Raw genomic sequence first — 25,836 nt, 5'->3', positions numbered from 1 at the left:
TGACTACGAGCATGTCATCCACTTCCAGCCTGGCCCTGAGAGGTGGGCCCCGGCGTGCGCAGGGAGGGGCCTGACCAGGACGGCGGGGACACCCACTTTCCGCTCCCTGCCCCGGGCCTGCCCCCACTCCCATCTCTGAGCCTAGGCCTCCCCGTCTGTAAACACGGTCAGGACCTGGGTAAGGGTGAGATCAGAGCATGGGGGCAACCATCAGGCCCTGTGGATGGAGAGCCCGCGCCCCTGCTCAGACCCAAGAGGGGACACTGGCAGGTGCAGACCTCGCAGACCTCTGGCCATGGGCCGTGTCATCACACTGCCCCATGCCCCTCAAAGGCACCTGTTCAGAGGACCGGCCCAGCTGCCAGGGTCCCAAGAGCGTCACTTAAACTGGCTTCGCTTTTTGGGGCATCGAGCCAAAGGACAGAACCAGCCAGCGTGGGAAAGAGAAGGCTTTCCCTTGCAACAAGTAGCAAAAACACCAGGGACGTGTCCCAGAGCTGCGTCCCCCCAGAAACAATCTTGGGGAGTTTTAGGTTAAGGGCACTCGCATGTGGAGGGAGGGGCTCGTGCGAGCCAGAATTCAGCACGGAACTGAGGCAAAGCCGTCCTGAGCGGGCAGAGCGCAGGTCCCAGCTGAGAAAGGTCATGAGGCCTACGGGGGCCGGCGTCCGTTGCCCGCGCCCCCGTTGATCCTGGGTGTGGGTGCTCAGCGGGGTTCACTCAGGAATGTGTCGGGTCGGTCTGCACTTCTGAACGAGCGCCGGTGTATTGCCCCTGAAATAACGAGGCTGTCCCGCCTGGGAGGGCCTGTCTGTCCGCACCTTCGGTTCCCTTGAGATCCCTCCGCCCTGGGGTCTGTCCTGCAAGTTCAGCATCTCCCGGGCGGCTCTGCAAGGACCGGCTCAGGCGAGCGGTGCCGGGTGGGTGCAGACCCCGATGTGCCTGGGGCCCCTGTGTCCTGCTCCCCCTGGAGCCACCCCCAGAGACAGGGGGACCCCAGGCCTGAGAAGGCCACCAGACCCGCGCTGACCCTTGGTTGCCGTCCCCCGTCCGCCCCGCAGGTCACTGGAGCTCCTGTTCGCCAGTGGCCAGGGCAACAAGCTACTGTACGGCGACCCCCCCAAGTCCCCGCGCGCCACACGCAAGTTCTCGTCGCCACCGCCCCTGTCCATCACCAAGACGTCGTCGCCGAGCCGCCGGCGGAAGCTGTCCCTGAACATCCCCATCATCACGGGCGGCAAGGCCCTGGACCTGGCCGCCCTCGGCTGCAGCTCCAACGGCTACACCAGCCTGTACTCGGCCGTGTCGCCCTTCAGCAAAGCCACGCTGGACACCAGCAAGCTCTACGTGTCCAGCAGCCTTGCCAACAAGATCCCGGACGAGGGCGACACGGCCGCTGAGAAGCCGGAAGAGCCCGTAGCTCTCAGCAAGCAGAGTGAGTGGATGCGGCGAGCCGCCCCCTCGGCCCTACGCCTGCAGAGTGATCTCACAGGGGCTTCTCAGCCAGTGATCGAGGAGCCCCGGAACCCGCCTGATTGTGCACAAATCGTGTGTGTGCATGTGCATGCGCGTGCGTGCAGACCCTCATTTCTAAAGAGAAGACCTGCCCGGGTCTCAAAACGGTCACGTGTAACTTCACTCCCTTTTCAGCTGGGGATGCTGAGGACCAGAGAGGTTAAGAGTCTTTGACCAAGATCCCACTTTTAACACAATTCATCACTTTTCTCCAAAGTACGTAAACCACGAGTGTGCTAAGCTTGGGGAGACTGTAAGCTGTTGCCGAAACCAGAACACGTGATCGTGACCAGAAGCGCCGGAGTGCGAGCGCAGAGCGGGACTCCCTGGGCAGCGTGGCCCGATGGTCGCCCTGAGACGCTTCACGCCCGTGCACGCACGCACACGTGCACATACGGACACATGCACATACACGTACACGTGCTCATCCACAGACTCGTGCTCACAGGCACACGCATTGAGCAGACACACACACACTCGTGCACACATGTGCACACACGTACACCTCAGACACTTGCGGGCACACAGACACACGCATGTACACACGTGGGGGCGCAGGGCACGGCCCCTTGCCGCTCAGAGTGTGGTCTGTGACCGGCCTCATGGGCTTCCCCTGGGGGCCTATCAGCGCTGTGCAGCCCCCCTCCAGATCCCCGAGTCGACCCTCGCGTCCGAACGAGTCCCCATCGGAGCCCATGAGGGGCTGACCAGCCCGGGGAGAAAAGAGCCGTCTTGGAGACTCCCCACCCCCGCTGGCACAGGAGGGGCCCCACGGCCCCCACGGCCCCCAGAGCCGTCACGCCTCCGCCGGCGGGCAGATCCCAAACCCACTCTGTTCCGCTTCCGCCAGTTAGAGGCCTGGACTTCCAAACGAGGGACGGCTGATGACACACGACATCATTCCTTCTCTCTCCAGCCTCAGAAGTCTCAGTGAGAGAAGAGTCCGACAACGACCAAAACCAGAGTGACGACGGGGACACCGAGGCGTCACCGACCAAATCACCCACGACGCCAAAGTCGGTCAAAAGCAAAAATTCCTCAGGTACAGCTCAGCCCCGGGACGTTACAGACAGATCCCGGGAGGACGCGGGGGGCCCCGGCCGGGGGGAGGGGCGGTCTCACTAGTGCAGGTGAGGGACAAGGGACCCCGCATGCAAGACCGCTGCCGAGCGTCACAGCCCACGGGGCAACAGCGGGGCTCGGGCCACTCCGCCCGGCACGGTCACCCAGACTCCAGACCAGACGGTGCAGCCGACACAGGAGGGACCGGCGGGGGGCGGGGAGGGGCTTGTCCACTGGGTTCAGGGGCCAGGTGGTTCCCAGTTACCCACCGAGGTCCCCACGCGAGCCCTTGCTCACCTCACATCCCAGGACGGCCCCTCCCGCCCCTGCCCACAGACCCCCTGCCGTCCAGGCTGCCCAAGGAGACCCCATAGGTCCCACGGCCACCTAGCTTGGGCCCATGGCTATGGCTTCTCAGACTGACCACACTGCAAACATCAGAACTGAGTCTGGAGGGTTTGAGAGAAGCCGCTCGCTTCCTGCAGCACGAATACCATGAGCTCGTCCTGACTGTGGCTTGCTGTCCAGAGACCCAGAGAGGACGGGCTGGGTTTCCAGACTCAGGGGCTGGGGCTGCTACCACTAAACACGAAGTGTTATTCAGCCCGGGCATTCCACGGTGTGAGGCCGTGGACTTGCGGCCACGTCCTCTCCTCTAACGGGACACCCGCCGCTCGGAGTGGGTGTTACTGTCCCTACTGTGCAGAGAGGCGGGACTCGGTAACTAACACATGCGAGGCCACCCAGGGAGCCCGTCCCCCGCCCGTCACCCCGTCGTGCCCATGAGCCCGTCAGCCGCTGGACAGGTTACGTGTTCATCCCAAATAGCCCAAGAGCGTAAGGAAGCTCGTGATGCTGTCCCCAAGCAGCGTGGGCCGGCCGGGCCCCCGGGAGTAAAGCAGAGCCGTGGACAGGGCGCGAGCTGGGGCCTTCCGCAGACCGGCGCGGCTCCATGGAGAAGGCGGAGGGAGGCGGGGCTTTCCCTCCCCAAGACCGCCCTGGGGAATGGCCCCCCAAGGGGGATCGCTTGCCCCCCGCGGGACGTGAGCAGGGGAACGGCCCCCGACCTCCGCCTGCTAAGCTCCGGGGCCCGTGGGGACGGGCTGGCCGTCTTGGGGCTGCTCCGGTGCGGGGATCCCCGGTCCTCTGGCAGCTGAGGGGAGGCTAAGGGTCGGTTCCATCCCCTCCACAGAGTTCCCTCTGTTCTCCTACAACAACGGGGTTGTCATGACCTCGTGTCGGGAACTGGACAGCACGCGCAGCGCCCTGTCGGCGGCTTCTGCCTTTGCCATCGCCACGGCGGGAGCCAACGAGGGCGCCCCAAACAAGGAGAAGTACCGCAGGATGTCCCTGGCCAGCGCAGGTAGGCGGGCGGGGTCTGCGCCCTCTGCGGGCACAGCCCGGCCGCAGCCCCGGACACCATCCCCTCCCCCGGGTGTTCTGGGCTCGCTGCCCCCGGCCTTGGCCAGCACTGACCCCCGACCTGAAGGCCCCAACCGCCGGCACAGCAGCGGCCCGGCTGACCCGGGCCCAGGGCTTGGATCCAGACGAGCGCCGAGCCCCATTTCTTGTTCTCCTGTACCCTGTGTCCCCTGTGCCGCAGGGTTTCCCCCTGACCAGAGGAACGGGGACAAGGAGTTCGTGATCCGGCGAGCGGCCACCAACCGCGTCCTGAACGTGCTCCGCCACTGGGTCTCCAAACACTCTCAGGTGGGTGGGCGCCCCCCGTGCTGGCCCCCAGGAGCCGCTGCCAGGACCGCAAGCAGGACGGCCTCGGGGCAGCGGGAAGGGGCCTAGGGGCCGCTCCGGTGCCTGCCCTGGGAAGGCACCAACGACATTCCAGGGCCCTGGGGCCTGTGTCCGTCCACCTCTCTGCAGAGGGAACCTAGTAGGTCTGCACCCCCAGGGTCCTGGCCTTGGGGCACAGCCAGCCAGTTGACCCCTGGTCTTGCCCAGAGTTTTACACCCAAGGGTCTCTAGGATCCCCTGGTGCCCGCCCACACGGCCAGGGCAAAGGAAGACAAGGTCCCTGCGTGTGGCGGGACCGGGGGGCCATCTCCGGGCAGCCTGAGCAATGACCAGAGCCGCCGCCATGTCTCCCCCCTCAGGACTTCGAGACCAACGACGAGCTCAGATGCAAGGTGGTCAGCTTCCTGGAGGAGGTCATGCACGACCCCGAGCTGCTGACCCAGGAGAGGAAGGCCGCAGCCAACATCATCAGGTCTGGGCAGCCCCGGGCCCCTGGGCACGGCTCCTGCGTGGGGACCCAGCCCCGTCCCCACACGGCCAGCCAGGGGCAGGGAGCCAGGGAGGGCTCCCCTCCAGGTGGGCCAGCCTCAAGCAGGCGTGCAGGCGTCGGGGGGGCCCGAGCCACCGGAGGGCTGTGTGCCCCGTTTCTGCAGACGGGCCCCTGGGCAGGCATCTGTCTGTCCTTCCTCCGCTCAGACCTTGACCTCCTTGAGGCAGGACCTACGCCGGCCCCCTTGCACAGCCCCCAGCTCCTGTCTGGTCCGGGCGCCCTTGGTGGCAGCCGCCAGCCACCCAGGGCTGTTAAATCTTAATGGATTGAAAGTTCAGCTCCTCAGTCACATAGGCCACGTGGCACCCAGGGCTGCATGTGACGCCCAGATAAGGAGCATGGGCGCCCCTGCCCAGAGCCGAGCGGCCGGTACTGGCTGGCTCCCGTCTGCGGGCATCGGGGGCGAGTGCGGGACTTAAACAGCTACATCCACTTCGCCTTCCCGGGGCCAAGTGTCTCCCTCAGGAGGGCGCAGAGCCCCTGAGCCCACGGACGGAGCTCCGTCAGCCTGGGAGCTTGTCCCGGACGCCGCCTCCGCTGCCCCGAAGAGAACAGGCTGGCGTCGGGTGGCCCTGCGTGGAATGGCGCCCTCGCCATGGCCGGCAACGGCACCCCGGGCCAGACGCTCCATACACTGTCACCTGGCTGTCTGGTTCCCCGATAACGCCTTCTGCGGGGTGGACAGCCTGTTTGTCCATGCGCCCACGGCCGCCTCATCCCCCAGAGGTCACCATGCTGTCACAGTGTGGGCCACGCACTGTGGTCTGACTCGGGGTCCACCCTCACGCCCTACCACGGCCTGCTGCCCACTCTGCACTTGCCCGCCACCTCGTGCCCCCACCCACGGGCCGCCTCTGGGCCTCCCACTGGCTCTGTTCCTCCGTCTGGAAGGCTCTCCTGCCCACACCGCCCCCAGGCCTGGCGCTGCTTCCCCTTGTTCCTCCTGTCGTGTCACGGGCACTGGACACGGGCCCACCCTGTGCTGGGGCCCAAGCCACGGGGGTGGACAGATCAGACATCAGCCCGCTCTCAGGCTCCTGGCCCTGGGGTGGCAGGGGCCAAGCGTGCACACAGCCTTCCTGACAGCAGGACGCTGGGGCTGAGGGAGCCCCAGGAGAGGCCTCACCAGGCCGGAGGGGCAGGGAGCTGAATCCTGGAGGTCAGGCCATCAGGGAGATGTCCGTGACCAACGGGCAGTGGGCTCCGGCTCGGGAAAGTGCAGAGCAGAGCCGGGCAGCCCGCGGGGACCTGCGTGGGGAGGGGTGACACGGAGGGGAGGCAGGGGAACCTGCTCACGGGGCTCACCGTGCTGTCTCGTGCCCTAGGACTCTGACCCAGGAGGACCCGGGGGACAACCAGATCACACTAGAGGAGATCACGCAGCTGGTGAGCCGGGCCCCACGCACCTTGCAGCCCCCTCCAGCACGGGTCCCTGGGGCGCGGCCGGAAGACAGCGCCGCTGACGCAGAGCAGCAGAAACGTGTCTTCTGCCTGTTCTGCAGGCCAGGGGGGTTGAAGTCGGGTGTCGGCGGAAGACGCTCCCGGGGGGGCTTCCTACCTCTCCCAGTTTCCTGGAGCCCTGGGTGGCCCTCGGCGTGTGCCCCCGAACCTCTGCTCTCCGCCTCCTTGTTCCGGGTTATCCTCACCCCTGCGTCACTCTCCCCCAGCATGTCTCCCTGCGTCCAAGCTCCCCCATCCTGTGGAGACACCAGTCCTGTTGGACTGGGACCCACCCCAATGACCTCCTCTTAACCAGGGCACGTGTGCAAAGACCCTATTTCCAAATCAGCTGATGTTCCCAGACACCAGGGAGCAGGAGTTCAGCACCACTTTTTGGAGGGAGGGATTTCCACCTGTCACACCTCCGCGCCTCCCTCCCTCATCCTCTGCTCGCCGCCCCCCTCCCAGGCCCCGGTCCCGCCCCCACCGGGTGTTCTCTGCTCCGCGGTCCCTGGAGGAGGCTGGGGGCTTCCGGCTTGGCGGGGGCTGCTCCTGAGCGCTGACCCCCGGCCAGGCTCTCTTCAACAGCAGCCCGTCTACACCGCCAGCCCCGCACGCGGGATGACGCAGCAGGGTCGGGAGCGGTGCCGGGCCCCACCCAGGGCCGCAGGGTCCGAGCTAGGGTCCTCATCCGGCTCAGTCCCAACTCGAGAGCAAGCGTTAGTGCCTCGTCCCCAGGAGTCAGAGCCGCCGTCCCCCTACGCGGGCGCCCCCGGGGAGCGCTGTGCTTGCCGCGAGCCGTATGGGCTCATGGCGGCGGGGCACACGGTGGAGGGCGGGGGAGCGATGTGCTCCCGGGGCCCCCCTCCTCCGGGTCAGCGAAGTGGCCCCGGCATGCCGCCACAAGCCACCCCAGAGTCCGGGGCCCCCGCCACCGTGGTGGCAGGAAGCTGGAGGCCGACGGGCTCTGCCTGCCCCGAAGCCCCATGCTGGCTCACTTCCCGCACTGGCTGCCTGAGCGGCGGGCGCGGCCGTACCCAGGGTGAGGACAGAGGACTCCGGTTCCGGGCCCTCTGCTCCCCTCCCCGCCCCTCCCAGCTCTCCGGGGCCTGGGCCCCCACAGAGAGCCCCTGGGGCAGCTCCGGCCTGCAGCGGGCCCACACGCTGCCCCCCCCCCCAGCCGGCACTGAGGCTGGGCCCCGGGGCGGGAAAGGTGTTCGTGCAAAGACGCCACAAGGACCCTTGGGGCAGGACGCTGGCTGAGCCCTGGGAGTCTGGGCTCCTTCCCCAAGCGGTTACCGGCAGGGACCAACCACAGTGCTGAGCCCTCGAGAGCACGAGAGCCCCTTGTTTCCGGGCAAACATCCTGAGGCTCTTGCGGAACAAAGCACCGCTGAGCGGAGCCGCCCTCTGGCCCGCACTTGTTCCCGGAGCCCCGAGAGCGCGTGGGGGCACGTCCTGTGTGCACAGGCCCCAGTGGCCTCGCCAGAGAGCCTGAGGGCTGCTCACGGGGACACTCCGACGGGCCCCAAGGCAGGCGGGCAAGCTGTGCTTCCGGCCTCTCCTCCGGGGTCACCTTGTCTCCCAGGTGACCCAGAGGGAGCAGGGCTAGCTCCCTGCCTCCCCTGGCTTAGCCTTCTTGCGGCCCGGCCCCGCGGGCCTCTCCCCAGCCCAGGCCAGGCGCGGGCCCTCAGGCCTAGCAGCCGTCCTGGGCCCCCAGGAGAGACCTTAACCCAGGTGTCCTGGTGGCCCCTGCTGTTCTTGTCCCCAAGTCACCACTCATCACTCCCTGATGGTGTCATGCCCCCTGCCGTCGCATCCAGACCTCTGGTCCGGGGTCACCACGCCCAGGACCGCGTGGGAACTCTTCGTCTGCTTCCCTGCGTGCTGTCCCTGCCCCGTCGTGTGGCTGGAGCTCTCTGATGGCCAGGACTGTTTTCTGGTCCTTCTGCGTCCGGTGTCTAGCAGCGACGTTCAGTGGCTGCTTGCTGAGGGAGTGGGGGAGGGAGGGAGGGAGGCAGACAGTCTAGGAGAGGGCTTGCCCCCCTTGACAGGAGGTGGACTCTCTTCCCCTGTGAGCAGTTCAGGCGTGGGGGGCTCAGCCCGGCCCGAACTCAGCCGGGCTCCAGGCCAGGCGGCCCGTGTCCTGCCGACTGACGTGGGCCAGTCACAGTCCTCCCGACGCCTCTGTGGTCTCGGTCACGTCCGGGACAAGGTAGCCTCCTTGCGGCGGGAGTGCTGACTCACGGAGCACGGGCCCGCACACGCTCCCGCCGTGCCCTTCCCGCCCCCACCCAGGAGGAGGCTGAGATCGCACCAGAGAGGCAGCGGGAAAGCAGGAGGGCCTGACTCAGGACTTGCTCCCCTCAGGCGGAAGGCGTCAAGGCAGAGCCCTTTGAAAACCACTCGGCCCTAGAGATCGCGGAGCAGCTCACCCTGCTGGACCACCTCGTCTTCAAGAAGATCCCCTATGAGTGAGTGGGCGCGGGTGCGGGCCCCCCCCTGCTCCCAGCAGCTGACTGCGTGGCCTCCCTGGGACCCACGCCTGGACGTCCAGAGCCACGTGCTTCCACCGCGGGGGATCAGAAGCATGTGTGTCCGCAGGGATGTGGGACAGGAATGTGTTCTCTTCCCTGGCCCCAAGTTCTGCACGCACGTGCACACGCAGACACAGATGCTTTTCCAGGAGCGTCTTCCACTCAGCCCTCCTACTCCAGAGCTGTAAAAGAGGAGTGTGTGTGCATGAGTGTTAGTGTGCACACGCACGCGTGAGTGTGGGGGTGTGCGTGAACATGTAAGTGCGTGCACGCATGCTTGTGATTGCACACGTGTGTGGGTGTGTGAGTGTGCGCATGGGTGTGACTGCATGGGTGTGCACAGGCACGAATGTGGTTGTGCACTGTGTACGTGTGTACGCATGTGCACATGTGCATGGGTGAGTGTGAATGTGTGCACACCTGCTTGTGATTGTGCACACGTGTGCATGGATGTGCATATGTGTGCGTGGCTACATGCGCTGTGCGCTGTGGCTACGTTGTGCGCTGTGTACATGTGCGGGCGTGCAAGTGTACACGCGTGTGCCTTGGTGTGTGAGTGTGCATACATGAGTGTGCACACCTGTGCTTGGTTGCGTGTGAGTGTGCACACACACACGCCCCCAGAGCAGGGGGCGGGGCCAGCTCTGGATCTTGCGGGAGCCCAGAGGCTTGGCGTCCCCGCCCGGACTGTAGCCAGTCCCCCAAGTGCCGCTGGTAATCGCACCACTCAAGTGCACCCACGCCAGCCTCCCTCCGCGCACAGTGTGCCCGCGGCGTGCGTTAACAGCGCCTTCGGCAAGTGCACGGAATTCCCTCGCAGGGCGTGAAGCCACAGGGTGGTTTGCAGTTTTCATGTTTCCATCTAAAGCTGACGTAAACCGCCTTGTAAGGAAGTATTTGTCAGAGTTTCGGACAAGTGTCCGGGAATAGTCTCCCCAAATTGGGACCTCGAGATCTGAGGCTCTGACGCCCTCTAGGGCGTTTGGTCTCTGCTTCTGGAAACTTCCGCCGGTCGTCAGCAGGGAGAGGGTGGCTGCATCTTGGGCAGCGGCGGCGTCCGCCGGTGAAGCCTGATGGTTCTGCTGGGCTCCTCTGGGAGCAGAAGCAGAGAATCGCTCCCGTCCTGCCCAAAGCATGCGACCGGGGCCCCTCACCGTCCCTGCCAAAGGCAGAGCTTCCCCAGGGGCCCGGACCGTCTGTGGCCTTCCCACGGGGTCCTCCTCACCAGGACTCACACTGGCCTGCAGGCTCCTCGCCCCTCCGCCCCTAGGCTGCAGACCGGCCTCTCTGCACGGTGAGTTGAGGCGGGAGTGCTCCCCGTCGGGCCCGAGCTCCCGGGCAGGGCCCCCTGGACTCTGCCTCCCGGTAGATGCTGAGCCTTCCCACACGCGGGCTCTGGCCTCGGCCTGCCAGCAGCCGCGGGGGGAAAGCGGCCACGTCCCTGTTTCACAGATGAGGCCACTGAGGCCTTGAGCCGGGCCAAACCGAGCTAGATGCCAGCGCAGCGTCCCTTTCTGCCCGGGGCTCTGCGGGAGGGTCCTCCCCGAGCGGCAGAGCCCTCACGGCAAAGGGCTGAGCGGGACGGAGCTCATGGCGCGGGCGTCCTCACTTCCCGCAGGGAGTTCTTCGGACAGGGCTGGATGAAACTGGAGAAGAACGAAAGGACCCCTTACATCATGAAGACCACCAAGCATTTCAATGACGTGAGTACGGGGGCCGGGGGCAGTGCCGGTCTCTCCGGGTTCTTCTTCGCCAGGACCCTCGGGGAGCTGGGTGCACAGCAGGCTCCCCACGAGGCATGGGACACCCAGGGTTTGTAGGCGTCATACTCTCACACCAACCCTTAGCCCGCGTGGTGGACACAAACAGACCTAGGCTCTGAGGACGGACACCTGCGGTCTCCTGCTGAGCGTCTGGCTGGAGGCAGACGTGTCCCAGCGACTCCTCCACGGCCGCCCCGGCTCCAGCCCCCGCCCACACAGGGCCCCGTCCTGGCCCGCTCCGTACCAGCCCCGAGGGCACTCTGAGCAGTGTCGCGGCCCAAGTGAAGGCCCCTGATGGCTGGACGCGGGAGCGCCCGATTCTGCTTGTCCTGACCGCCTGGCCGGGGCTCCCTGGCCAATGCCCCGCACCGGGGAGGCTCCTTGGGCCCCAGGAGGAAAGGTGGGAGACCCCCTACACTGCAGCTCGGGAGGGGAGCCCTGTAGGGAACCCAGGAGCAGAGCAGGGGGCCTGTGTCCGAGTGGAGCAGGTGGGCGGGTCCCGGAAGCCGCTTCCCGGGCCCTCCCAGCCGCAGCTGTGCCCGGGACCCAGGGGAGCCGAGGGCTGGGACGTGACGTCAGCGCTGGCTGCCTGTCTGGCTCACGCCGGCCGTGGTGCCGCGGGCCCCATCATCACCGGCTCCTTTAACCCCGTCTCGCTTGTTTATGGTGGGGTGAACCGAGGCCCGAGGGCGTTAAGTTCCATCCCCGACATTACACAGTGGGACAGCCTGCTCTGAACCCACGCGGTCCACCTCTGAGGGCTGCCCACGTCACCACCTGGCATCTGGCCATGTCTCTTAAAACCCGTCATTTCGGCAGACACGGACCGTGTGCCTCCCCGAGGAGACCGTCACCGCCTGCAAATGTCTCTAGACCTTTCTCTGACCTTTGGCCTGTAATCGCTTTGCCTGGTTGAGTGGTACTGACTGGGCTCTCCGGCATCAGGGCTAGAACGAGGGCGAGGGACGGCGGGGCCCGGGTGCACCCACCCCCGTGCCCGCGTCACCCCTGCGGCCCTCGCGCACCCCTGCGGCCCCTTAGGACGGGCTGGGGTGCAGATGTTGTACTGACCTGGATGGTGCTTCCAGATCGCTTCTCCTGTTTTCCCGTTTGGGGTGACGGTGGTTTGTCGGCTGAAAGAAATGCTTTTCCTGGTTTGCTGGTGGTATTTACCGCGGATAAACGATGGATTTTATCAGTGATTCTTTCTGCACCTATTGAGTTGGGCGAACGGTCTTCGCCCTTCAGTCTGCGGAGGTAGGAAGGCCGGTTTCTCTCTGGCAGCAACTAGTAGTCGACTACCCCCACGTTCCGGGGACACAGTAACACGGCCGTGGTGCGTTAAACGAACGGGTGTGTGGTTTTCCTTCTCTTGTCGTGCATCTCTGGTTTTGGTGTCGAGGCTATACTGGGCTCGTAGCATAAGTTAGAAGATCCTCTTTTTTCTCTATGTTCTGGAAGATTTCACTGAGCTACTCCTTCAAAAAAAAGTTGTATAACGTATACATAAAACTGGTTTGGGGTTCAGTGTCTGTGATTGGAGGAAAAAAAAACTTTTATCACTTCAACATACTTAAGAGTTATAATGTATGGGCGCGCCTGGGTGGCTCAGTCATGAAGCCTCTGCCTTCAGCTCAGGTCATGATCCAGGATCCTGGGATCGAGCCCCACAGCAGGCTCCCTGCTCCGCGGGAAGCCTGCTTCTCCCTCTCCCACTCCCCCTGCTGTGTTCCCTCTCTCGCTGTGTCTCTCTCTGTCAAATAAACAAAATCTTTAAAAAAAAAAAAAAGGAGAAGAAGCAGCAGCGTTCTAACATACGCACTATTTTGTGTTATCCTTCCTTCCTGATTCTCTTCAGCGGTTTCCGTTCTTAAATAGTTTTACAATCCATCCTTTTGATGTACATCCTTCAGAAATTACTTTTCTTAAGATTTTATTTATTTATTTGAGAGAGAGAAAGAGAGAGGGAGCATGAGATGGGGAAGCTCAGAGGGAGAAGCAGACTCCTTGCTGAGCAGGGAGCCCGACTCGGGGCTCAATCCCAGGACCTTGGGATCATGACCTGAGCCGAAGGCAGGCACTTCACCAACTGAGCCACCCAGGTGCCCAGAAATTATTTTTGAGAAGAGTTCTTGGCAGTCAGGCCCTACAGTTTTTATTCATCTGTAAACGTCCTTTTACTACCTTAATTTGTTTAACAAACAGTCGTCTTTTTCTTACTTTTTTTAAGTAATTAGAGATTCACAGGAAATTGCAAAGAATGTTTTGGACCAATGCTCTGTCCCACGCCCCGGCTCCCTGACCGCCCCCAATCCCACCCGCATTGGATTTGTGCCCATGTGCTGGGGAATTTATATGTGAGACCAGGAGTGTGAGTCCTCGCCAAGCCCCAGTTGTACGGTGGAGACTCTCGCAGAGCTGGGCTCTCCTGTCTTCCTCTGGGGAACCGTGGACTTGCTCTGTCGGGTTGTCGGGAAACTCCCGTCGCTCATTTACTGGAGTGCATTAAAGTCACGTGTTAGTGTTGAAAATGGCATATTTATATTCCCATTTGGGATTTGGATCTTTTTCTTCATAATTCAAACCTTTAAAACCTTCGATAAGTTTTTTTCGTGTAGGATCTTCCAAGATTCGCATCAGTTTAGGTTCCAAGGTAATCCACACGTTCCCATTGGGTTTGTGAAGGTCTTTGTCATGGTGTTTTCTAGTTGGCACGGCCAATACATAGGAAAACTTCCCATTTTGGTGTGTTGAGTCTTTAAGCAGCCACCCTAGTGTGTTCCTGTTAGTTGTTCTGGTAACGTTTCAGCACACCGGGATTTGTCAGCCTTGCGATACTTACGCCTCTTATTTTTTCTTGTCTCATTGCATGGGCTTAAAGATCAGTAACTTGATTGCTTCAGAAATCATCCGCAATGAAGACATCAACGCGAGAGTGAGTGCCATCGAGAAGTGGGTGGCCGTGGCCGACATCTGTCGCTGCTTGCACAACTACAATGCCGTGCTGGAGATCACCTCGTCCATGAACCGCAGCGCAATATTCCGGCTGAAAAAGACGTGGCTCAAAGTCTCCAAGCAGGTGCGGGCGGGAGGCAGGCACCGTGGCCGGCCTGGGGCTGGGCTGGGCTGGGGCACCGGAGTGCTGGCCTCTGGACATCCGTAGGTGGGCAAAGGACAGGATGAGGGCCAACCATCCCAGCAGAACCTCTTCTCCTGTATCACCGGGACCAGGTATCTGGCCCACAAATGTGGCCCTGGTACTCACGGGATTTTAATGCCACTTAAACAATTAACACTGCAAAGTGGGACATGTAAGACAGTGACGACTGGTCCCCATGCTCTTCTCCTTGAGCTGGGACAAGAGTGGTGGCTTCATGTGGATGCCATTCCAGATCTACAGGGCTGCCGAGACGGTGGCCAGATGGTCCTGTAGGTTCCTTCCTGGGACTCAAGACTCACCAGCCCTTCTGGCCACCAGGGAGTCGGTGATCTTAAATGTGGGCTTGATCTTGATCCGTTCAGAGCACGATTCTGAAATGTGGCTTCTTCCTCGGGAATAAAGTTCCCCACGCTGAGGTCATGAGGGGGCAGCTCTCCTAAGAGGATCACACAGAGGCCACCTCTTTGGTGCACATGCTGGGCTCCTGGCCCCAGCCCGCACATGTGCAGGAGGCAGACAGGCTCTGCCAACACGAGGAACAAGCCTCTTCAGGCGCTGATACCTTGGCAGCAGTGTCTGTTGTCCTGCCACTGGGTGGGCTCTGGGGGGCACGGGGTCTCCAAGGGGCCTGTCCCATCTGGACCGCTCTGGACTTGCACACCGAGTGCCCCTCATGTTCTCTTTATTACCTGCCCCCCAACCTCATGCCAACAGTGGGACACGATCCTGTGCCTCCCAGGCAGCCATCACGTCCCTCCGTTCCTCCTCCTTATCTAAGCAGCCCAACCCGCAAGCCTGGGGCTCATCTCCCCAAACACAGACACGCCAGGGCCAGGACAAGAACAGGGGCTCCTGGAGAGCAGAGGCTGGAGCTCGGGACCTCAGGGGTGTAGGCCCATCTGGCCGTGCGTGGCCCCGCGGTGCTGTGATCTCCTGTAGCAGGGGGCCGAGCAGGCTGCTGTTGGACCCCGGAGTCATCCAAGCTGGCTTGGCCTGCCAGGGCTCAGGCAGGGCTGTCGGTGGAGTCGGACGGCCCAGTCCGGTCCTCCTGCCCTCAGCCCAGCCCCACTCGCCCTCCACACTGGGGGCTCCGAGCCTCTCTTGGCCTCGTTTTCCAGGATCACCCTTGGTCGGGAGTTGGGAGGGAACCACTTTGACCATCCCAGAGTCTTCTGTTCTCTTAGGGGAGTACAAATGGAGGGCAGTTAGAGGGCAAGGTGCATGCCCTGTCCTGCATTCTTGGATGCCATCCAGGACCTGGGTCCGAACGTCACAGGTACATCGGAAAGCGCACGCAGGCCTGCACACTGTGTGGCCAGCGGGTCCTGCTGGCTTCTCCCAGTCCTTCCGCGGGCTCCATGCATCTACACGGCACCTGGCCAGCCCCCAGCCAGGGATGGTCGCTGTCCCTCTGCCGGTGTCCCCTGGATGCTTGAGACCAGAAGGGCCTGAAATGCAGGCCCAGCAACAGGCTTCCGTCGTAGGCTTGACAGTGTTGGCCCAAGCCCAGGCCAGCCCGTGCCAGAGCCAAGCAGCCAGGCTGAGGTGGGGACCTCTGGCTCAGCTCCCCGTCCTCTCCCATCCTCCGCCCTCCTCATGAAAGCCCCCCCCCACCACGTGCAGTTGAGCGTCAGATCTGTGTGTCCCCTCCGGAGGACGGTCACCCTCTCGCAGGGATGGACGTATCTCTTTGGCCAACGATAGATACCTTGGGCCCCCTTGGGAGGGAGCAGCCTTGGCCATCCGGAAGCATTCGGATGGTGGACAGGAAGGGATGACTTCCAGGGGGCACCGTGATCATCTTGGTCCTCAATACCACGTCCAAGGCAGGCCCCTCGCTTGGCCTCTGGCTTTAGTGACATACTCCAGGGGCCCCTCTTTTCTGCTCGTGGGCAGAGATGCCCCAGATCCCGGGGCCCCGTGTCCCCTTGAGCTCCTGGCCCCGCCAGGAGGTGCTGGAGCTGCTTCAAGGCAGAGCTCGCTTTTGTAGGCAGCGGCTGCGGGAACGCAGTGAGTCTCAGGCTGCAAAATCCTTCCTGGACAGAGCGACGCCCCAGAAGAACACGGATGTGGAAGGAATCAAAGTGCCCGTCTCAGAGCCACAGATTGGCCCCAAGTGTATACCCCAAACCCCCAGAATATCCTCCCTGGGTTCTCACGACCACTGGCGGGGGATCCTTCCCCTGGAGCTCCGGGGCCCCCGGGGCCTCCTGACCTCGCTTCTGTGGGGCCCACAGTCCCAGGATATCCGACTGCTGCTGCCCTTAGGGAACACCCGGGCCTCCCCTCCCGTTCTCCAGATGTGAGCGTGGACGCCCAGCACTCTGCGGGTGCTGCCTGGCCCATGGGCTCGCTGAGGGGGTCACAGCGCCCAGCCAGGTCCCCGTCCAGGACTCTCAGCCCCACATCTGGCCCCACACCTTAGGTCCTTCCTCTAGAGGCGAGTGGGGCAGCAGAAAATTCTGGAAAAGGGCAGGGAGGACGCTGAGGGGCCAGAACGGAGGTGGCCTGGGCGTCCAGGCTTCAGGACAGATAGGTGAGGGCAGCCATCCCGGGAGGAAGTGGAACCCTGTGCCCTTGGCTGCGTGTGTCACTTTCACCAGCTCCAGAACACATCTCTGCTTTGAGCGGGGTTGGTGCAAGCCGGTGATTGACGCTTCCCGTCAGTCCGCGAGCAGCCTGAACGGGGTGCCCTGCCTGCTGTGCCCCTTGGGGAGCACATCTGGGTCTCTTCGCCCATCAGAAGGAACATGCTGTCGTTTTCTGTGGGCAGATTGCTCAGAAAATTCTGGCCCAATTATGGGTGCGGCCAGTGTGCCCTCAGCCACGGTCTGGACTGGGGGGATGGGAGCTGGAAAGAGAGCTCACTAGTCCACCGCCTGCCGTGTAAATGTGGGAGCTGGGGGCCCCCAAGGCACAGGCTCCCCAGCCCCGCAGGGAAGGGAGTGCCAAGCCAGACCCAGGCTGGACACGCTTCAGCCGATGCCAGTGGCCAGCTTGACGAGCAGTGGACAGGACCCTCGGCCGGCAGAGGGGAGGGCTCTTCCCCTGGAAGGCCTGTTTTTCTAGAGGATCGGCCCATCTGCCCTTGTCTTTCTCGATTCTTACACCGGCGTGGGGTCCTGAGAGCTACAGGTGAAGGGGAACCCCTCGGCCGCTCCCCTGGGCTTCGGTGCGCAAGAGAGGCTGTGCTCTGGAGGGGGGCTCCTTGCAGCGGCCACGTCCCAGCCCCACCCCCCAGGCTCGGGGTGCCCAGGGTTCCTGGGTCCCCCAAGCCCCACTTCTGTGTTTCTGAAGGGTGCGTGGACGCGGACGGATGCGTAGGACGCGGGTCTGTGTCTGAGCCTTCAGGAGGTGGGGGGTGAGCTTCCAGACTCCAGGGGTTCCCGGAACGTCCCGCCCCATGACGGGCAGAGCGGCTGGGGTCCTGGAGCCCCAAGGGCAGCCCGTGGAGCGTGGGCCGGCGCGTGGGCCTCGGGGCGTGCCGCGTGTTAGTAAATGCTTCTAATTCTTTCTAGACGAAAGCTTTGATTGATAAACTCCAAAAGCTTGTGTCATCAGAGGGCAGATTTAAGAATCTGAGAGAAGCTCTGAAAAAGTAAGTGTGTGTCATTTTGTCGCCGTTACCGTCTAAATCGCAGAACCGCATGGCAGACACATTCACAGGCCGCAGCGGCTGGAGCAGATCTGTCTGTCTGTCCGTCCATCTACCCACAAGACCCCGAGGCAGCCCAGACTGCCAGGGTGGGTCAGATCTGCCCTCTGTAGTCTGCCGGAGAAATCTCGGAGTCATGGTGGCATTTCCCGGGAGAGAGAGAGAGAGAGGAGGGGGACCTGGAAGGGGGCTGCTGTCCCCAGGAGCCACCAGCCGTGACCCCAGACGTCTCCAGGCCGACGCGCCCCCTGGCCCCACCGTTCAGTATTTCTGACATCAGGATGTGCCCTGATGTCAGTGTGTTTGTTTCATGGGATCGTGCCTCCTTTTTTTACTGAGAATTAGTCCTCAAAACCAGAGTGCCTTGTACAGAAAACAGCACCTTGGAATCAAAGAAAGGCCGTTTTCCCAACACCCGCTGCTCACTGTTGGCAGAGCTCCCCCCAGCCGCCTACCGTTTGCAGAGCCTCCCCGCCTCGGCCCTCTTGCCCTTAGACAGGATCGTCCTGGGTCGATGGCTGTCTCGTGCCTGCAGGGTGTCAGCCGCAGCCCCGGCCTCCATCCACAAGATGCCAGGGCGCCTCCCCACGTTCTGACCCCCAGAACTCCCGCGCTCATTGCCACTGTCCCCGTGGGGCGGTACCACCCCCCGGAGATCAGCGCGGCACGGAGAACCTCCCGCCTTGCCCCTCCGGAAGTGGACATGGGGGCCGTGGGGCCGTGGCATGGAGTGGCCTGCGAGGCCTGCGCTCCGTGGTTTGCCCATGGCCACTTCCAGGCGAGCTATCCCAGCACAGGAGAGCCCCAGCCCCTGGTGCCCACCTTGGCCACGCACTCCGGTGAGACAGGCTTGCAGTCACCCCCATAGCTGTGCGCTTTGGGCCACCGGGCTGGCCTCACCCCTCCTTCCCTGAACACCGTGGAGGGACCCCGGGCCACCCCTAGGGTCCCGGCTGCTTGCAGAGCCCACGAGCGCTGTCCTGCCGTCACGCCAGATCGCATGGTCACTGCCCCCCCAGCCTGGGGCCGGGGCAAACCCTCATCCCCGGCAGGCCCGCACACCAAGCTGCCAGCCCCACCCGCCCTCCGCCCTTTGCCAGCTCCGTGTGCCATTGCTGTACTCACCTCCACGTCCTCATCCAGATGTCCCACCCACATCTGTGCCGTCTCTCTGGTGCCCCTGGGCTGTGCTTATGGGGGTCGCCCCACTGTGCGTTCCCTAGCCTGTCTGCCCGCCCGGGCACCCCTCCATCCACCTCCCTCCCATGGCTTCCTCGTCCGTCTGCCACCTCCGTGCCTCCACGGCTCCTGTCCTGTCTCAGTGACCCTGTGCTGTCTTCCCTCCTCCCCATGGGCCTGTGTCAGTGCCTGGCCCAGGCGCCTCTGCTCCCACCACGCAGGGCAGCGGGGACATGGGGTCTCCGGGCATCCTGGGGACGGACGCCTTCATGCAAACCAGGTTCCTGCTTCATGGATGCGGGGGCCAAGCGCTGCAAGGGAAAGAGGTTGGGGAGACCCGGGGCGGAGGTGCCCTGCGTCCCTCCTCTGGAGGCGCTGTGGTTTCCCCATAGAGCTGTGCCGTGAGAAACCCTGGGGTCCGTCTCACCAGGCAGGGGGCAGTGGCAGCATAAGGAGCCGTGCTGAGCCTTAGCGAGTCGGTCCCAGCCCGCAGCACTGTTTCAACAAATGGCCTCATTACCTGTACCAGCCAAGGCTTCACCCCTGCATCCGACGCGGCTTCGCCTCGCCCACCTTTTCACACCCCCCCGGGTCCACGTGCGGCACTTGCCGTGGCCGCCTGTCAGTGCCCCGCCCAGACACCCAGAGCACAGCCGCAGCTGCCCCGTTCGTTCCCCAAACCCGCACCCTAACGGGCCCCGTGAAGCTGTCCCCTCCTGCCCGCCTGCCAGCCCTCAGAGCCTCCCCCAGCTCCAGGCCGCAGCGTTTGGCCGAGATCAAAATTTGTCGGGAAAACTTTGTCCCCAGCCCTTTCGGGGGTCACTTCTGGTTTGGCCCAGTCTTAACCCGGCCCACATTTGCCTTTCCGCACATCGGCTGTAATTTGGGTCCGCAGCGCTCCGGTAGGGGAGCCGGGGCCGGGCTTCTCCTGCAGGCGGCTGCCCGCGCGCGAGGGCCGGGAACAGCCATGGGGTCACCAGGCGGCTAGCTGGCCCAGCCCCTCCCCAGACCCCCTTCACGGGGGTGGAAATCCATCCGTCCGTGGGGCTATGCGGCGTCCAAGGGCTCCAACATACCAAATGCCTCTTCCCGCTTTGATTTTCTGCCCGCGACCACCCAGCAAACCCTGGTCTCCTGCTAATGAGGCGACAGAGCAGTTTGTGTCCAGGTGGCAAAAAACAGGATTGAACTCTGAGCTCCACCCCCACTTCTGCCCCACGGCAGTGTTTTCCCCCAAATCTGAGTACCTGATTCACTTGATCTGCATGCCGGAGGCTTGGACCCTGGCCCCGGGGGCTCGGGACCACACAGCCCGGCCCGAATGGCCCTCACAGCCTCCCTGGGGAGGAGAGGAGATCCTCAGCTGGAGGCAGCGGAGCGTGTGGGAGAGGGGCCCGCCCCCCTGCCGGGGCAGGGCAGAGGAGGGAGAAGGGACAGGTGACCCCACCGTGGCAAGCCCACCGGGCAGCCACACCTGACCTTCAGTTGCTGGTACCCTGTGGTCAGAGGAACCCCCGATCTTTTCCACTGGTCTGAGGCCTCCAGGAACACTGCGGCCACTTGGCTCCCCTCCCGACCCCCAGCCCAGACAAGAGGTGCTTCCCAGCCTCGGGTTACCAAGTTCCCGGGTCAAGTGTGGACTCAGCAGGGCGAGCTGGGAAGCCCCATCAGAGACTGCTGGCCCACAAGCTGCCAGCCCCTGCCGGCCCCCGACTTCCTTCTCTATCTTTGAACTCTGTCCCCATCCGCCCCCGAGCCTGTGCCTCAGGCTCACAGCGTGACAGGTGGGGTGTGGAAAGCCGGGCCTCTAACAGTCCCAGACCGTGTGTCTGACGGGACCCAGAGATGCCTGCCAGTGACCTGCTCAGGTCTTTTTTTTTTTTTTTTAATCACAACCCACAGTAAAAACATACATACATATTATGTTTAGAAATGCATGTGCACATAACAGGAATAAAACTTCACAAAACAACGTATACTTTTGGTCCAGGCAACGAACTCAGATTTTTTTTATTCTGATTTTTTTTCATTTAAAAAAAAAATCTGATCAACACTTGCTAAATTATTTTCAATGCCCAAGAAGGAGTCAAGACCTACAGCTCAAAAGCCAGTTGTCCCGAGCCCGCTCTCCGCATCTCCAGGGGCGCGTCTCCCACCCGCGTGCCAGCTGCACCCACATTCACTGAGCGGGTTTCCCTCTAAGTAACTCACGTTTTCCCCAAAATAAATGTGAATAAGAAGGAAAGTGGTTTCAGGGCAGTAAATGGAAAATCCCCTACTGGCCGTGATACAAAGTTCCCGCCAGAAACAGACACAATGTTGCTGAGCTCCCCGGGGGGAGCGTGGTGTTTGCCCACACTCACCCTGAGAGCTGCTGCTACTTGTTTAAAAAAGAAAGAAGTGGGGGAGGAAATGGCCCGTGTCCAAAAGCGTACTACCCCAGATGAAAATCGGGTGTTTCTTACCACAGGAATCAGTGTGATTTGATAGTGTCCAGGCATCCCCTAAACTCAACTTCTGAGCTCCTGAAACTGCCTTCCCAACCCGCTCCACGGTGTGAGGGGAGCCCCGGGACCCAGAGACCCGGCCGGCCGGGCTTCCACAACCAGCAGGCTCGGGGGAGGCCGGGTTTCTGTTCTTGCCCCTCCCCCAACCATTCTCTGCCGCCCCTGGTTCTAGAGGAACTAGAGCGACGGGTGTCACGTGGCGTCGAGGAGACCAAGGTCAGAGGGTCTAGGGAGGGGTCAGTTGTCACTACAGGCACGTGCAGAGAGGCCCCGGCACCTGTGTGCTGAGCTGCGAGGAGCCTCGGGACACAGTGAGGGTCCCCTGAGGGCATTCCCTGGGGCTCTGCCAGAAGGTGGGGGCCCCAGGACCCATCCCAAAATCAGCCCCTTTCCCAGCCCCACCCGGGGGCACCACCATAGGGCCGCACTCAAAGCCACGGATCAGAGCGGTGTGGTCCATCGCCCAAAATGTCCCCCCAGAATCACCTGTCATGGACACTGTCCCCCAGTCCCCTGCCCAGAAGCCACCTGCAGGAGGGTGACCTCAGAGGACCAGGGTTTCTTGCTTGGGTGCCCCAGGGCTTGGGCGGGCAGGACATCCTGCGGGGCCGGATGTGGAGGCAGAGAAATCTCAAGGAGCAGAAGGACGCTGGGGGCTGGGTCCATGGCTGGCGGAATGGGGTGACCGCTGCAGGGCTCTCAGGGAGGGGACCCCAGAGCAGGACTGGTTGGAGAGCTTCACTGGAGAGATGGGAAGGGGGCTCTTCCAGGACAGGGCAGAGAGGTAGGGGAGGCCGTTGTGGCTCAGGGAGCGAGGGGACCGTTGTGGAGAGGCTCCAGGCCCCGCTGGGACCATGTCACCCATCAGGTGACCTCTGACATGACACCCACCCAGAGGACCGAGCCTCGCAGCCAGCTGACCCTATAGGCCCGAGAGTTCCAAGGATTCTCAGTGAAGAGAAACTGCTTTGCCTCGTGTTTCTAAATGAAAAACTTCTGTTTAATGCCATTCGCTTCGAAGTTGTGACCCTCCCTGTGTCCCTTACCTGGGGATGTACCTCACCGACCTGGCCTTCATCGAAGAGGGGACGCCCAATTACACGGAGGACGGCCTGGTCAACTTCTCCAAGATGAGAATGGTGAGTTTCCCGGGGCAGTCCGGGGGCCTCCGAGCCCAGACCCGAGTCCAGGACCACCAGGCCTGCTCCGTCGGGCACGTGCTTCCCCGAGAGCCAGGGCTCCCCCCGAGGCACAGGCCGCATCCGGCAGGCCCTTGGGTGAGGCCGACAGGTCAAAGGGTAGGCGCTCGTGGCAAGGTACGTGCCACAAGCCGGAGGAGCGGCACGAGGCTCGGTGGGGGTCAGCGACCTAGCACGGTCACCCCGCGGGGGAAGGGCAGAGCTGGGTCTAGAACCGCATCTGTCCAAGCCAAGCCCTGTATCTTATCTGCACTCCTTTCACTGTCCATACGGCCATTGCTTCGTGGGGCCCCACAAGTCCCGGACACAGCCCCCATGGGGACAGGTTCCTGGGTCCAAGGAAAGCACCTGCTTCAGTGGGGCTTCCCCGAGGCGGCGTGTCTGGGGGTCAGGAGGCCGACCTCAGGCTTGGCTGTTGGTGCCCCTTCTGTGCTGCGAAGGGGCTTGGCAGTGGCGGGGGGTGGGGCACGGAGACAGCAAACTCTTCTTAAACTGCGCTCCTTCCCACAGATATCTCATATTATCCGAGAGATTCGCCAGTTTCAACAAACCGCGTATAAAATAGAGCACCAGGTGAAGGTAAGAGCCCCGCCCGGCCCTTCGGCGCTCACACAGGGGCTCCGTCTGGACCACCCTCCTTCCTCCCTTGTCGCTCGCCGGCTCCCCTGGGCTTCACGCCGCGGATGCAGCTCCGGGCTGATGTCGGCCTCCCGACCCCCGCTAATGATCCCGTCCAATCCCCACCCCCCCACCCCGCAGGCAAGGGAGGCGGCGTTTACAGCATCTTTGTGGAAAGGAATACGTCCCCTAGTAGACCCCTAGCGGGATCCCCATCTCTGGGCAAAAGTGAGCACAGCCCAGCTTTTTCCCTGTGACGTCGCAGCCCAGCGTACCTCGCTGCTCCGAGTCCTCCCTTCCTTCCTCAACAGCACGTCTCTGAGAGTGAGAGCGTTTGTCTGACAGCGGCAGAGAGACCTGTCTACGCAGCTCTCTGCCGTGATGGGCCTGTGGGTTGGTCCCGCCTTGGCCGGAAGGGAGGGAGCACACGCAGGTCCGGCAGGACGATGCTGCCCCTGCGGGCAAGACTGACTCCAGGGGGCGGGGAGGACCTGCGGGGGGCGGGGGGTGGCTGCAGCAGGCGGGCCTGACCCATGTGAGCCCGGGCTCCTGGGAGGATCCGGAACCTGGTCCTAAGGACCGTGGGAAGCCAGGAAAGGAGCTCACGGAACTAGTCGAATTTGCACGTTGGTCTTACTGCGTTCACTTCGCTGAACCGCGTGCCCCATTTTACAGATAAAGTCACTGAGACCTGCAGACCCAGACTCTGGCTTCTGATCCTATGACCTCTTCTCTGCCCAGAGATGCATCCCCTCTCATCCACAGCCGCTCAGCCTTCTAGCTCACAGTTCTCGGTGTCTAGCCCCAGACTGACCCCCATGTACCCCAGAAAGTCAAGCTGCACTTCCCTTTGCGGCAGACTTGCCCTCTGAGAATCTGTTTATGAGAGGAGTCCGTGGGGTTACCGATGGGTTGCCTTTCCCCTGGGTCTGTGCCCATCTGTCATTGCACACGTACATCTTGAACACGTGCCACGTGCCAGGCTCTGGAACGGGCCTGGGGCTCCTTCTCTCAAAACTCCACCTCCAGCCCCGATGTGCGACACACGGACATGTCACCGCCTAACAGACTCCTGTCCCTGATCGCTTCACGGGGGTGCTGTTTGCCGCCCGTCCCCCTCCCCGATGCAGAACTGTGCAGGGAGCTTGACCTTGAGCATGCTCGTGATGGAGAGCGCTAGCTGATCCGCGTGCGGGTGCCCAGGGGGCTGGAGGGTCCAGATTTCTGTAGGTTTATCCAGAAAGGGGTGTTCGCGGGAGGCTGGTGTGGGCCGACCCAGACTGTGATATCTGGAGTCCACTTTTTGGAGATGCCGGCGAGAGCCGTGAGTCACAGTCGTCACTGTATCTGCGACTAGGGGCCCGCGTCAGCCGCTCCCGTCCCCACAGTTGCATGGGGTCCAGGAGCCAAGCTGTTCGCGGCGGAGACCAGATTTCACTCAAGCGGTCACCCGGAGGTTCCCAAACACGGTGTAAGACGTGTGATGGGGTCTTCCTTCCGCCTGGGGTTTCTGAGCGAAAGCAACGAACCTTTGGTTCCAAGCGGCTGGCAGAGGAACGAGCCTTGGAAAGACGCTTGGTGAAGCTGGGGCTGCCCGGGGAGGTCTGGGCTCTGGTCGCTGGGGCAGCTCTGACTGCAGGAGCCCGGCCGCTCAGGTGGGGAGGGAGGAGGGAGGAATGAGCCCGGCCAGGCGTGGGGCCTCCGATTGTGCACAAGGAGGCTTTGCCCCAGAGTGAGCCGCGCGAGGCCAGACGGGGAGGCCTGGCCCTCACACAGCGCATTTCCACTTGCCTCTCTTGGGGTGGGCGGGGCTTGGTGCTCTGTCAACCTAGTGTTCAGACCTGTCTTTGCAACACGCGAAGCCCCAGACACCCACCATTAGATTCTACGCTTGACATGGCCAATTTTTTTTCAAAATCGGGGCACCTGGGTGGCTCCGTTGGTAAAGCGTCTGCCTCAGCTCAGGTCATGATCCCGGGGTCCTGGGTTCAAGCCCCACATCAGGCTCCCCACTTTGCAGGGAGTCTGCTTCTCCCTCTCCCTCTCCCTCCCCCTGTTCATGCTTTCCTCTCTCCAATAAATAAATGAAATCTTTAAAAAACATTAAAAAGCCTCAAACATGACATCTAGTGTTCCACCAGAGCAGCGGGCAGGGTCCTGCTGACCGCTGTGACTTAGCATGACCGTCAGGACGCTGTCAAACGACAGCACCAAGACACCAGCGTAAGGCCCGTGAGCCGGCCGGCCGCCCCTTGGGGTCCTGCGGCCGCTTCTCCTTCCGTGTCCTCCTCCCCTCAGGTGACCCAGTACCTGCTGGACCGGTCCTTCGTGATGGACGAGGACAGCCTGTACGAGTCGTCCCTGCGCATGGAGCCGAAGCTGCCCACCTGAGGCCACGGCCGCGCCACAGACACGCGCTGCAGGCCACGGCCGCGCCACGGACATGCGCTGTGTGCCGCTGTACATAGTCGCCTGGTTCCTGGACTTTCCTCTTTAGTATGTGCTTCTCCAAGAACACCAGTCCGTTCTCGTTCTTAGATTCCCGTAGACCGGAATAGGCGTCTCGGCTCCGTTTCCGACGTCGGCCCTCCCCGCGTCCCGCAGCGCCTGGCTCCTTCCGGCGACGGCGTCCGAGTCTTCCCTCCGTCTCTCGGAAGGGGGCACAGACCCCGCGCGGACGCAAGCCTGGGCACCATCCTGCTTCCGGCCCGCCCGGGCCGCTGTGTCCCCCGCCCCCCGCCCCGGGCGTCCTCCCAGCATGTTTCATGTTGTTGTTCTAACTGGGGGGGTGGGGGGAGGCGGGAGGGGACCGCACCCTGAAGTCCAGTCATTCACAGATCTTCCCGCTGACGGTGATGCCAATTTCCAAAGCAGCTTTTTCAGCCAAAATCCCAGGGGTCCG

At 62.8% G+C, this 25,836-nt stretch overlaps 1 protein-coding gene across 3 annotated transcripts in view; it reads left to right on the top strand.

Moving 5' to 3' along the window:
* The window catches only part of RASGRF1 (Ras protein specific guanine nucleotide releasing factor 1), a gene marked incomplete at both ends in the record, with an annotated part of 88,262 nt that extends 62,937 nt beyond the window's left edge, over nucleotides 1-25,325 (top strand). For 2 of the 3 annotated variants that reach the window (XM_080809470.1, XM_080809471.1), the window contains 13 exons: nucleotides 1,062-1,435; nucleotides 2,432-2,557; nucleotides 3,770-3,940; nucleotides 4,181-4,287; nucleotides 4,686-4,798; nucleotides 6,202-6,262; nucleotides 8,687-8,790; nucleotides 10,472-10,556; nucleotides 13,498-13,695; nucleotides 17,295-17,374; nucleotides 22,139-22,256; nucleotides 22,827-22,895; nucleotides 25,233-25,325. In XM_080809470.1, coding sequence (XP_080665596.1) covers nucleotides 1,062-1,435; nucleotides 2,432-2,557; nucleotides 3,770-3,940; nucleotides 4,181-4,287; nucleotides 4,686-4,798; nucleotides 6,202-6,262; nucleotides 8,687-8,790; nucleotides 10,472-10,556; nucleotides 13,498-13,695; nucleotides 17,295-17,374; nucleotides 22,139-22,256; nucleotides 22,827-22,895; nucleotides 25,233-25,325 — 1,699 coding nt within the window. Of the gene's footprint in view, nucleotides 1-1,061; nucleotides 1,481-2,431; nucleotides 2,558-3,769; nucleotides 3,941-4,180; nucleotides 4,288-4,685; nucleotides 4,799-6,201; nucleotides 6,263-8,686; nucleotides 8,791-10,471; nucleotides 10,557-13,497; nucleotides 13,696-17,294; nucleotides 17,375-22,138; nucleotides 22,257-22,826; nucleotides 22,896-25,232 lie in introns of all 3 variants that reach the window. The other variant, XM_080809472.1, reaches the window with a different exon arrangement.
* Between the last annotated feature and the right edge of the window lie 511 nt (nucleotides 25,326-25,836).

Source organism: Martes martes (assembly GCF_963455335.1).
Source record: "Martes martes genome assembly, chromosome: 7".
Classification (NCBI taxonomy): domain Eukaryota; kingdom Metazoa; phylum Chordata; class Mammalia; order Carnivora; family Mustelidae; genus Martes; species Martes martes.
The sequence above is the reverse complement of the archived record's forward strand: the minus strand, read 5'-3'. Positions and strand labels throughout refer to the sequence as shown.